At 36.2% G+C, this 12,965-nt stretch overlaps 1 protein-coding gene across 4 annotated transcripts; it reads right to left on the bottom strand.

The window, feature by feature from the left end:
• LOC107784160 (uncharacterized) lies at positions 1–12,667 on the bottom strand. Of its 4 annotated transcripts, XM_075232549.1 has the most exons (19): positions 12,042–12,596; positions 11,770–11,921; positions 10,873–10,959; positions 9,850–10,160; positions 9,285–9,362; positions 8,929–9,149; positions 7,846–7,938; positions 5,386–5,469; positions 5,037–5,153; positions 4,762–4,867; positions 4,616–4,678; positions 4,473–4,526; positions 4,063–4,120; positions 3,068–3,144; positions 1,552–1,622; positions 943–1,003; positions 752–811; positions 439–501; positions 1–325 (listed from the first exon to the last, which is right to left on the bottom strand). In XM_075232549.1, exons 4-19 carry the CDS (start codon positions 10,129–10,131, stop codon positions 203–205), a joined length of 1,611 nt encoding a protein of 536 aa, XP_075088650.1. In that variant the 5' UTR covers positions 10,132–10,160; positions 10,873–10,959; positions 11,770–11,921; positions 12,042–12,596; the 3' UTR covers positions 1–202. The 4 variants fall into 4 exon arrangements, 3 of the variants coding, with proteins under 3 accessions (XP_075088650.1, XP_075088649.1, XP_075088648.1); XM_075232548.1 differs by lacking the exon at positions 11,770–11,921 and having other exon boundaries at positions 12,042–12,667; XR_012699897.1 differs by lacking the exons at positions 10,873–10,959; positions 11,770–11,921 and having other exon boundaries at positions 3,068–3,165; positions 4,043–4,120; positions 12,042–12,661.
• Positions 12,668–12,965: the final 298 nt, after the last annotated feature.

Raw genomic sequence — 12,965 nt, forward strand, 5'->3', positions numbered from 1 at the left:
TCAGGCAAGTGCATAAATGAGATAACACAAAACAAATATGATACACATTTGAGTTATTTAACCACAAAACATAAAGCCTTTCTACGTTCCCAGATGACCTAAGAACTCAATATATAAAAGATGTGGATGCACCTAAAAGTTAGAATGAGCAAAGCTCTTCTTCAAAATGCACTGCCTGCGTCTCCTGGCTGATATGATTTCTTCAAATAGAGAGGATGTCAAATTCATGGGGCATAAAATCCTCGCTCGGCCTATAATACTTATCTGGGGAATACAGGCTCAGGTTTGTCACTTGACTGGTATAAAGGCACGCGAACCTCTCCACCTGCGAATCAACAAAATGCAACTTCAGTTCTCAAGTAAAGATCATGCTCACAAAGTAAAGAGAACTTCACAAACCCACCAAGTGCAGGATACTACCCAAGTATTTAATCGTACCTGATGTGCGAAGCGAGAATTCTGATAGCCAGTCTTCATGAGTTGTCCCCAGACCATGTGGAACTGCAAAATGTTTGATGACTTTATAAATAAATAAATAAAAAGGATAATATTTCTCTTTTTTGAATTAAATCGATTTATTAATACCAAACCTAGGCATTGCCAAATACAACAGAAGTAGAAAGTATTAATACGTATTACTACATATTATTTAAAAGATTTTTCACTAAAGTTTTCTCCAGACAAGGATGAACTGTTATCTAAAGAAATAATCCCACGTTTAAAAGAACTTAGGTCTCTTTAACAATCATACCTTTTGGTGACATTCTCGTTGTGCCTGCTGATGACTGAGCCTGACCTCCTCGCTTTGAGACTAAAATGATTCCATTAAACCCAGATTAATTAAAACCCATTACAGATATCAAGGTAGGGAAATTGACCAGATACAGCACTGTTTCTGTTAGTGGGTTAAAATTTATCTTCCTATATCTTGAAATAACTAACCTTCAGCTTGTCAAGCTCGGACAACATCTTCTCCTTGCTGATATCATCAGTATCTTCAGACCTGAAGCATATGACAGCTCATGAAATGATTCAAGACAAGCGGAAAATTAAAAATGAGCTGATTTCTGATGATACAAAAGTTTTATTCACACAATTGAAAGAGTATCCTGTGTCAAAATGGTTCCATGACCGGATGATATTCGGTCAAGATGCACATAAAAAAGGCTTCTTATTTCTCAACTTAAAGGAAACTTGTCGCTGCTCAGTCATAATACTACACACTGGAATAAGTCTCAAAGAGGCTGAAAGAAATGTTCTCGCAAACAAAGGAGAATGTTCTCGCAAATTAAGGATTTCCTTCTTCTCTGTCATTCTCCGATCACCTTCAATCAATCAATCAACTAAACCTCAATCCTAAACTAGTTGAAGTCGGTTTTATGAATTCTCCAACCACCTTGATTTTGTTTCTTTATTTCCTCTTTTTTTTTTCTCCTCGTACTTTCTTAGCGGAGGGACTTGAGGTGAAAAAGATCACACAGATAAAAAGCAACACCAAAAATCATGCAAGTATGAGTTCTACAATGCAAAATGAACAGAGGGAAAGATTACTTGAGAGACCACTTAAGATGGTGTATTTCATCTTCAATGTGATCACGCTGACTCCTTAGTAACTGAAGTTGCTGCAAATCATGTGAAATTGCAATTATTACATTAGCATCACCATGTAGCATAACATAAAGCAGACTTATCAGATTTAAATAAAATGCTATAAATTTACAGATAAATCATTCGCTTCATCTCTTATCTTACAAGACCATAGAGGAAAATATTTTCACATATAACTAGTGTATGGCATATGGAGAGAAGTTATTTTCTTAGATGAGAACAGAATTGCTTTTCCGTGAAATTTCCAATAAAATATATATCAAAAGATCTAATTAATAAGAAAAGAGACAAAAATTAAAGTGAGTCAGCAATCAAAGGATAAACATGAATGACAGCTAGTAAAGCTGTTGTTTAAGTGTCCAACATTGAGGAAATGGTTGTTGTCTCCTTCTATGGTCTTGGATAATCCTCACTTTATGTGCTAGCTTTTGCGATTAAGGCCCAAGGTCCATATCTTATTGTGTTTCCCATTATTGGTTCCCCATGTTATGTTGTATACACTCAAGATGTCCAATCTTGGGCGTGCGAAATGAGGTTTAAAGTGTTCCACATGCGTTAAGGGATGAGTTGTTGTTTCTTTATATACTTTTCCTCACCACATGAGCTAGCTTTTGGAGTCGAAATAGGACTGCAGTCTATTTCCTTAACAGCTGCAAGTGAGCCAGCCAAGTTGTTAGCTACTCAAGCTTAAAGTTACAATACTCATACTATTATTATTTGCTTAGATAAAATGTAAAATTGTTGGCCCGAAAATCCCATATATAAAGTATCGAAAGACCAAGTTCATTATTAGAAAAAATAGATGTGATCTAGTTGAGGTAACACTAAAATAATAAACATGAACAGGGCACCAAGTGTGGCTGCAAGTGATATAAAGCCAAAATATCAACTACTCAAGCTTAAAGTTGTGAAGATCATAACCTGACAGGCCATAACACAAGTATCATTCTATAAGGTACATACTTTTTCTACTTTACAAATAAAATATGTAATTTTAGACTTATCATACTTTTTCTACTTCACAAATAAATTGTGTAATTTTAGAATGATGGTAGCTATAAGTGCAAAACCAATGATTTCTGATGGTAGGGGTTTGAACATCAATTTTTGAAATTCAATGTTGATATGCTATTACCTCTTAGCAATATTAACAAATTACCTTTTTCAATTTTATTTGGACATGAAAATGGTCAGTCCAGAATACTGGTTTACTTAGTAAAGACATCGTAAGTTTCTATCCCAGACATGCGGTGCTATGCAAGGTCTCACTTCCATCATCCCACCCTTTTTTAAAAGTCAGAGAAAATGCTCTCACAAGCACAGCAAGTTTCTCCATTTCCGAAATCAAATTAATTGTTCTTGCTGATTATGTTCTCACGTATACAGAGCTATAAAGCATATGAAGTACAGAAAAATCTAATGAAGTACACAGAAAGAGCCGAAGGATATGTTTATCTACCTTCCGAGTGTCCCTTAGTTCCCAGAGAAGTTCAACCTCTCTCTCAAGCTCTGGAACAACAAGCATTGTTCTCCAACCTGCTCAAAGATCATAAGATTCTAAAGTCCAGAATTCAAACTTATTATAAGAGAGACAGGAAAGGTTATGGGTTTGGATATGATGATAGCCGTGACCATAGAAAACTCTAGCAGAGAGAAAATTTGGAGGACATTAATTTTCTTTCCATCCATGAGAATAGTGATTCTTGAAAATCTTGGAATTTTCTTTTAATATCATTATTAGTGCTTAAATATAGCAGCTACTCTTGTTTGAATGGTTGTTACCTATTGTATTGTATCGTATTGTTACTTTAAATACAATGTTTGTTTTGATTGTTACTTAAATTTTATTGTATCGTATTGTTAAATAAGTCCTTATGTAACAACAAAAACTACCACTTTATGTAACGACCGATTTGGTGTTGTCGCATCGTTACCTTGTTTTTTCCTCTCATCTTGCCTTCCTTATTATTAAATAATCTTGTTTTATCTTTTTACCTTACATTTTTTTATAATCATTCTACCTCGTACCTTACTTTTTCTTTGTAATATTGCAAGTTTATTCCTCATATTGTTGGTGCATGACATCATGAACGACGAAAAACAGTACAATCTATCCAAATATTATATACATTAAAAGGATACCTTACAATACAATACGATATGATACAACACATTATGAAATGATATATAACAACCATCCAAACAAGCTGCAAATGGTCACAAATAATGCAAATGGCCATCTATAATTAATTTTATCAAATCTGAAGCATACAAATATCATTTATTGTAATTATTCTACTATGGCTCGAAAATACTGGATCATCAGTTGCTTATGTAGTTTGATGAACTAGCAAGGTGTTCGGAAGCCTTATTAAAACTCATTACCATTATACCAATTTTTACATAAGAAACAGAGAATAGCAAGAAGGAGCACATGAAATGGAGAATGCATACCCAAAACTTTTTTGCTGCGTAAGATATCACCGTAAATGTGATCTCCAACATAAAGAACCTAATTGAAGAGAACAATGTGTTACATCCCAATAAGTTAATTAAATGCAAATTAAACACCATATTTAATCACCCAATTAGATCCATGACCAAGCTCATAATAACACCAAGTAAATCCACTACTCCTTCCCTCCATAACTTCCTACAAGTAAATCCTTTACTCCTTCCCTCCATAACTTCCTAGAGTGAAATTAGACTCCTGATTCTTAAGCTAAGTGCTGTCTCTTTCAGCCATATGAAGTATTTAAAGAAATGTCTTTGTGCTTGTACATTGTAAATCAGTAACCAAAAAGAACGCTGAAAGCAGTAAAATGTAGTAATCAAGAGAAGACTATATTAAATTCGCAATATACCTGTGAGCTTGACTCAATTGAGAGTAATTTATGCAAATGGCCAACATTTCCTCCCTGAGGAGAAGTTAGGAAAAATATAGTCATTTTACACAAACCATCAAATTTCAAAAACTATGCAGCACGAATTATATCTACATCCGCACCTGGTAAATTCTGCAACCTTTCTTCAAGCTCTTTAAAGGCAATCTTATAGAAGTGCTTCCCACCTAATGTATCAGACAAAGTCAGAACATGCACAAAATGGAGAAAAGGCAGTGGCTAAGAGAAAACAAAGTTTTTCTGCACTGACCTGTGCCATAGGAGTCCCATTATCAGTGTTAATAAGCATGCCACTCTCAGGCTCAACCTCAAAAAGATTTGCACGGTTTTCATCATGGAAAAAACCTGGTTTTGCACTGCATAAAAATCAAGTACCTGTTTGTCAGCAGGGTGATCAATAACTCTGCAAACAATAGATAGATAAGGAAACAGCGACAGGCATTTGCCCTACATAAGGCTGCATATGATTGGCGCCTAAAGAATCACATGGGCATATTCTAGAAAGTTTAAAGGGAAGAAAATGACCTGCCAGTGATGACTACATCAAAGTACCGAAGCCAATCATAACGGGAAGTAGACGATCCATCTGAAGGTGAAGGCCCACAGAGAAAGTTCATAACAATGTTTGTATAGTCCCACAAGCTGCACAAATATGATTAGGAACCGTATAAAACATAAAGAATGCATAAAACATCAAAAGAGAATAATATGAGTAGCTCTGGAGAAGTTATTGATGGGATTTGAAGAACCATTCAGGCAATACGGCTATTAAATAAAGACTTTAAAGAGAGCATCACCTAATGCTCCCCCCACCCCCACCCCCCCCAAAAAAAAAAAAAACCACGAAAGAAAAATGAAGGAAGGGCATCATCACCTGTTTGTTACCAGGAAAGTAGCACGTCCAGATTCTCTAAGCATTTTGAGCATCGGAACAATTGAGGTATCGTTATTGATATATCTGATGGTGGCAGCGGCAGAGAACAAGATAAACAAACTAGTCAAACAAGGAGTGCATTATGAGAATATACAAGACAATATGATAACAACACCACAGGGTTTGCATATTTCTAATTAAAGAACATAGAAGATGTTCTCAACTACTCAACACCTCCACCCATTCTCATCTCCCAAGCCTGAAATTCTTAAGGCGACAAAGCTTATACATCACTCTCTACAAAGCTTTTCTAATTTAAGTTTAAGAAACATTTCTCAACCACTTGAAACACCGAACAATGCCAAAACAATAACTCAATGATAAAGGGACGACTTAACCGAAATCAAGAAAAAACTACAACACGTATATTAAAAGCTAACCAAAAAATTGTTGGTTTTTTGGTTTTAACCCTCAGGGTTGGCCTGGTGGCAATTGACTTGAGCCTTGGGGTTTGCTCCCTTTCAAGGTCTCAAGTTCGAAACCCACTGGGTGCAAACAATTTCTGAGGGCCATCGGACTGGGTAAAACCTGAATTAACCGTGGTGCACTTGCGGGAAACTCCTTTCCGAGGGCCTGTGCATCCCCGGGAATAGTCGGGGCTCGAAGAGACTCGGAGACTCGGACACCCGGTGCAAATCAAAAAAAAATTGTTGGTTTTTTTCTAAAGGGTGTGAATAGGAAATGGAAGAGACACCTCTTGGATTGCACCTCTTCATCTCACCCTTTTATTGTCTATAAATTTAGAGGCTTGACCTCATTTTTACACATAGAAAAATCTGAAAATTTCTCCTCTCTTCTCTACATTTTTGCACTGTTTTTTCAAAACAAACATATAAGTGTCAAGTGCGATTTGTTTCGTTTGTTGAGTTCGCTGAAGTTCTATAATTTCGATTGCCAATATTACAGAATAGTTTTTCCATTCTATCCTGAGAGGAAGTAATCTATAACCTTGGGCAACAGTGAGTGAATTAAATTCCTTAAGGACACACAAGCAACTTGTGGGCTCGGAAATTATTTTATGTTTTGTTTTATCGAACTAACATTTCTTTACTTCTCTGATTGTCTGGTTTCGAACGAAGGGATACTAACAAAATTCAAATTGAAGAAAAAGTAATGGAATGATTGTTTATGCATGTGATAAGCAGGCGTTATCATAATGCTAGGCTCTCTCTATACCCAACAAACTTCAAAGTCGGATCTATAATATCCGCCAAGCTAGCCATCGTAGGACCATGTGCAAAGATATCTTATGGTCAATCCTAGGCTCACTAGAGAGAGAGAGAGAGAGAGAGACTCAGAAGCACTTGCAGCAAAGAGGGATAACAATGGCGGTAACTTCTACGAGTATTACAATGCAACAAGAAGACACACTTGCAGACATTGCCATAATAGATGGAAACAGCAGTTTCTGCACTCTGGATTTGGCTATTTCTCCAACCAATTTCTCCTAAGAAGCCAATTCTAATTTCGATCTTAAGATTTGAAGTCAGACTACAGATGGTTCATAGATAAACCCGCAGCAAAGGAGCTACTAAACTAGATCTGCACATTAGATGTCAGATTTAAAAATATTACGATCAGCTCTTTGATCAATCAGAGGTGAAAATGGGTGAGATGTCAAACATTCCAGTATATCGGTTCTGAGTCAGTTTTGGATCTTCTTGATTTTAAGTCCCCTCTTTTCTCCGTTTACCTTTATCCTTTTACTGTTTTAGAAAAGCACTGAGGCTACACTCCATAAGAAAATGACAGGAACTACTGATGATTTCTAGATTTCGTGAAATATGGTATGCTACAGTTATCTTACTTTTTTCTACTGCCCTACACGCACCACACACCTACAACTGGCCTTTAGCTTTTCACAGAGAAGCGAGAGATTACTTCCAGCTACCTTTTCCCCCCTAAACCTAACTAGTGAATGATAGGATAGCTTTGGATAATTTATAATTCTTATAAGAACGGCAACGACACATCGCCAATCTTCTCCAATCACCTATATTTTAATACTGAAACATCTTTTTTATTGCAAGTGAGAAGAAAAACACAAGACAAGTAAATGATTCTGGAAAAAGTGTTGGTGTACATTTGATCAGAGATTGAAAGAGCGAAGCCAAAGGCTTCTGAACTGAGTGCATGATGGTTGAAGTTTTCCTCTCACTCCTCGTTCAGAATATTAAAATTGTTAATATCCTTTCCTTTTCAATAACCCACAGAAACAAACATAACACGTGCGTGTGCGACAACTAAGAGGGAAAAAATTTAATTTTAAGGCCAACACCCTAGGATCAAGCATGTATTGTTTCCTAAGGTCCACCATATCTTACCTTCACCGGCTATGAAAGAGCTACTAATTACTAAATATGGTACATTCTCCAGAAGCAACAAAACAGTTGCCCGTACCTTTTTGGATCTTTTGCAACCATCTGCTTCAAAGTCCCATCACGGTGGCACAAATCAACTGCTGCTCTAACATCCTTGTACATGCGAGAGTAGCTGCAAGAAGTGTTAGCAAATAAGCAGACCATGTAGAGTATTGAAGGAAGAATTGCTGTTAATAAAGCAGCGACAGTGAAAACACAGAAGGAATATTAGTAAATGTAACCCAGAGGCCAACCATATTCATAAATCCCTCCCCCCCCCCCTCCAAAAAAAAAACAGTAGTCAGATGAGATGTTTCCATAGAATTCCATGCTAAGATTGAACTCAGAGAGCAGCCGCATTAGCTTCAAAACTACAGAATCGTCCTATAACATAACCTCAACCTAGCACAAGGTCTGACATTTCTTTTGTGACAAAGTAATAAATTTTATTCATGTGTGGGCACAAGGTCTGATGTTTAGCAAGAGTTCCAAAAAAAGAAAAACTTGTAAACAATTCATCACATGCATGCACATACCCACCATAAATAAACTGCAACTTCCTGTTCAATGAAAGTAGTCCAAGATATTCTTGCGAAAGCATATTGCTGCATGGGCATTCTGACACATACATATCAAATTGCCAAGGTACAAGAACTAGTCACAAATTTCAAATATTAAATATTTTTACACTTCTGACAGTATAAATCTTGAAGCAACTGACAAACGATGACAAGACCGTGGAAAATTGCTTGAATTGAAAGATAGAATAACATCTCTATGGAACAAGCTGAAAGTAGACGAAATCACTTATTGAAGATATATCTACGGTGCATCCTTATTGAAGAAATCTAATTGCTTCCATAAAGCTACTACAGGTGAGAGCTACAAAACAGATAGCTAGAATTAGATTGGTAGACCCTCTTGATTTCGAGCATATCTCATGATAGAAAATCTGTTAATCCCGTGTTTACACCTCTTAACTAATTGAAAAGAGAAAAAATAAATGACGAGACACTATTTAAATTAAATGCATGCAAAGCCGGATTAAAGAACACATTGGCAGAAATACAGATTAACATTACTGTCCGTAAAAGTTAAAAAAGAGTGCTGGTTACTCTCTTACTCTGCATTTTCAGGAACTTTTCCTGGATTTTTGTCCTTGAAGTCCACCAACTGAGCAAATAAGTAGGCTTCAGCCAGAGAGAAAAGGGTATCAATAAGTGCATAATCAGGTTCATCAAATGAATCCCGAAGCAAGGTATTGCCATAAGTAGCAACTTTATCTTCTTTGGACATCTCCCTAAATCCATGGTAAGCAACTTTCACATATTTGTGTCGGTCCATCTGTTACACGAGCAAGCAGAAAAGGAATAATATTTAAATAAGAAAGAAATGCAACTACAACCATAGCCGGGATGAAGTGAAATTAATGATTAAGACAGGAAACAATTACAATGTAAGGACAACGTCGCAACAAACCTTTAATATATTCCCCCTCTTTTTATCAAGAACCAAACCTCTGACCATATAGCTCCAATCAAATGACCATTCCAACAGCTACACAACATCCAACATGGTGAAAAATCTTCTAGTTATCACTTCAGACATCAGTAATAATGAAAATGAAATTTCAGATTCAATAGTCAAATAATCCGCCAGCACATACAATACATGAGCAGTGATTTTTGACGGCAATCACCATCCGTCAACAATTGATCCTAAAACAACCAACTGCTTTTACAGCAAGGACAGAATAAGGTTGGACATTCAATATCTAAATCATGAGAACGAAAATGTTCAACTCAACATTACACATAATATCTCACTACATGTACATACCAATACCACACTCTAGGTCATTACAAGTCACAATTGATGCTAATACACATATTACATGTCATTGAGCATAATATCCATAAAATAAAATGAATAATCTTATTGTGCCCGAGGAATAATTGAGAAAACGAACTAGCACATAGATATGTCTGATCGATTTCTACTGAGACTTTTCTATATAAAAGTACTAATAGTAATTTTCACGAACCTCTGGAGGGTATCCTAAATCGTAGACTAGCTTTCTGACGGTGCCTTCATATGCAAGAGATTCAAAAGTCTCAGGTTTGTATTGAGCCAGGGTGTAATCCATGTCAAAGCCAACCGCAACTATACTTTTCATGTTTAAAGACCTGTTGCAGAATATCTGCTTTCCTATGTCAATTTCACACCCTCCTTCGGGAGATGACCATATGCAGGATTGTTGACCACCATTGGCACCATTTCTCTTCTCAATCAGCGTCGTCCTGTTATCTACACTAGCACCATCCATTGTACAACTTGTATGTAACTGATCAATCCCTGAACAGTATAATCATAATGAAAATTAGCTAGTAGAGGATATTATATGAACTTGACAAATTCCATTAGTAATCTGAAAATTGCAGCATGCACGGGGCTTCCTGATCGATGCTTTAGGAACAGGAAAAGCAACACAAACTAACAGAGAGAACTCAAGCCCAAAAAAAGAAGAGTTTTTGACCAATCCAATGCTGGTTTCAATAAGACAAGGCCAAAATGTAGCCTTAGAAATGAGAGTTATAGAATTGGCACCCATGAAGAGTTGCATATCATTCTGGCCTTTGATCACAATCACTCAGTTAAAGCCTTTCTTCATTGATTAAAAATTCATTATGGTATTCATCAACTGCTATCTTACGTTAGTATTATCTTGTATTAAATTACATAACCGTATCATAATCATTTCTTGCACAAACACTGTAAACTAATAACAAACCATGCAGGGAAAGTAGGCGAAGGTACAAAGAGAAATTTTGAATGTGAATCTCAGCCGCATCTAAAATAAGTTTTCAAATTCCGAATGTCAATCTCTGTTATAACAGTAACAGACACCAAACTCATCGACACCAACCTTCTCAGCTTTCTTCAGGTAGAGGAAAATAGTACTACAGATAGTAACTTAGGCAGTGTAGGAAAGTAACAAAACCATGAGAAAGGAGTATACTTTTGAGTGAAGTGACTCTATCCTAAGACCAAAATCTTAGTATCTTACCTTTAATCACAATTGTAACCAACTCAAAGCACCAGATCTATGTCCCAACGTGTAAGCCTATACTCCAAGATATGCTCCAATGAATACCTATATTTCACCAAAGTGAATTTCACTCGTTACAATCGAACTCCTATTAATATGCACCAAACTCCAAATAACCTAGTAGTAAGTAAAACAGTCTATTCTGGATCAACTATTCAAGAAGCATAGTCTCATAATAGTGCTCGTAAGAACAAAACTAAGACAAGAAAGCGAGAGAGATGGATCACGGATTTTGCCACTTTGAAAGGACATCAAAGTAACAAAGAATTTTTTGAAAAAACAGCTTTCAACGGGACCTAATCTAGTTTCCCAGATAACAGAATCTATTCTGCTCCTTAAAAAAAATTGTTCAAGCTCATACCAGTTGCACAACCAAAATTCTCAATATTTTGAAGTTCCACAGACAAAATCAACTATGTGTTCAAAATGTGAAAATCATCATAATAACAAAACTAAGACTAAAAATAAAGTTCAAATGACAGATTATAAACTGAATGAATTCATCATTTTTAGCCTTAAACAAAGAAGAGTCAACTACCATGAAAAATGCCACACAACTCTAAATCCTGGGCTACAATGATTTTTTTATTGAGGTAAAAAGAGATTTGGCCATAAAGAACCCATTCCTACAGAATTAAGAAACCATTAGAAAAAATAAAATAAAAAAGGACCGCATAACACCTCAAGTAACAACAACAGCATGCTCTAGAAAAACAGTGCTGAGTTTGCTAATGAAAGTAAATATGATTAAATAGCTAAAGATACAAACTTACCCCTCGTCCCTCCAACACCCCCAAAAAAATAAAGAAAAACCCCAAAATGGCAAAACAAAGAAGAAGCTAATTTTGTTATAACCTAGAAATCCTTGAGGGCCAATACACAAGGTTTGAAACTTGGTGCATAATTGGCCCGCCCTCTATCCTTCTTAACTTAAATACCAAACCAGGCTCGTGGCGTGCCCCTAACCCACACATCACAAGCTGGCTTCTTACCACTATACCAAAGCCCTGCGGGAAAGAAGCAAATTCCTTTACTACAATCACAAACCCAGTTCAGTATTGCTAAAAACACCAATAAAAGTACGTCAAAAACAAATAATAAAAAAACAGGAGCAGAAAAGCACCAACCTTTACGACGAACTGGTTTCCCACTTTCCGGGAAATAGTCGGAACTTTTAGAACAAGGAATTCCGGAATGGAAATGGAAGCTTCTGGAAAGAGATGAAATGAGGTGGTGAGGAGGAGAGAACACAGAGAGACAAAGAGAAACTGAACGCTTCGGAATTCGCATCTTCGACTTAAATAGCCATTTTTGGAATTCAAAATTGGAAGAGAAAGTATTCGAAGTGGCTGTTACTGATGATGATGCTATTCTTATGCTTATAGGATTATTACAACAACTTGCCCCCTTCATACATTTAATTTAACATAAAGTATTTACGGAAGCGGATAATTCTCATTCTATTCTACTGTATATGTAACTTTTTTTTGGTATTTATGATTAGAAAAATGGTTGTTTGGATTACGGGAATTGCATTCCGTTTCCCATTTCAATACGGAATCGAATTCTTCTGAATCGTGAGTTTGAAGGAAATGACGTGACTATACGGTGTGTTGCCACGTGTGGCGGTTTTAAGTTTAGGGTTCCGACGGTCAGTCACCGGAGAGTGACACTGGTGGTAGAAGGAAGAATGGCGGAAGCGGCAATTTAGCTTAGGGGTAGGGATGTAGACCGGTGAAATTTTCACTGCCATTACAATTTTTGAGGCGACCGTTTTTTCTGCTACCTAAATTTACCGCGGTAATATTCTGTAAGAATATTTCTTTTCTATTTTTTATTTCATTACTGCATATTCATCCTGAGTGATTAAACGTACTAACAATAAGGGATCCTTTGGTAGGGTGTATAGGGAAAATAATAAATGTATTAGTTTTAGTATTATTAATTTTTTATTTTTTAACTTAATATTAGTTATACACTATATTCGGTAGGGGTGTTCATGATTCGGTTTGGATAGATTTTTCCCTAAAAAGAAATCAAACCAAGTAAGT

The sequence above is a fragment of the Nicotiana tabacum genome, chromosome 16 (genome assembly GCF_000715075.1).
Source record: "Nicotiana tabacum cultivar K326 chromosome 16, ASM71507v2, whole genome shotgun sequence".
In the NCBI taxonomy this organism is placed as follows: domain Eukaryota; kingdom Viridiplantae; phylum Streptophyta; class Magnoliopsida; order Solanales; family Solanaceae; genus Nicotiana; species Nicotiana tabacum.

Coding starts and splice junctions, on each gene's coding strand:
- LOC107784160 (XM_075232547.1), bottom strand. CDS start 12,327: ATGAAGGGGGCAAGTTGTTGTAATAATCCTATAAGCATAAGAATAGCA. Junction 10,161..12,041: donor GAAACCAGTTCGTCGTAAAG/GTTGGTGCTTTT, acceptor TATACTGTTCAG/GGATTGATCAGTTACATACA. Junction 7,939..8,928: donor AAAGTTCCTGAAAATGCAGA/GTAAGAGAGTAA, acceptor CACTTCTTGCAG/CTACTCTCGCATGTACAAGG.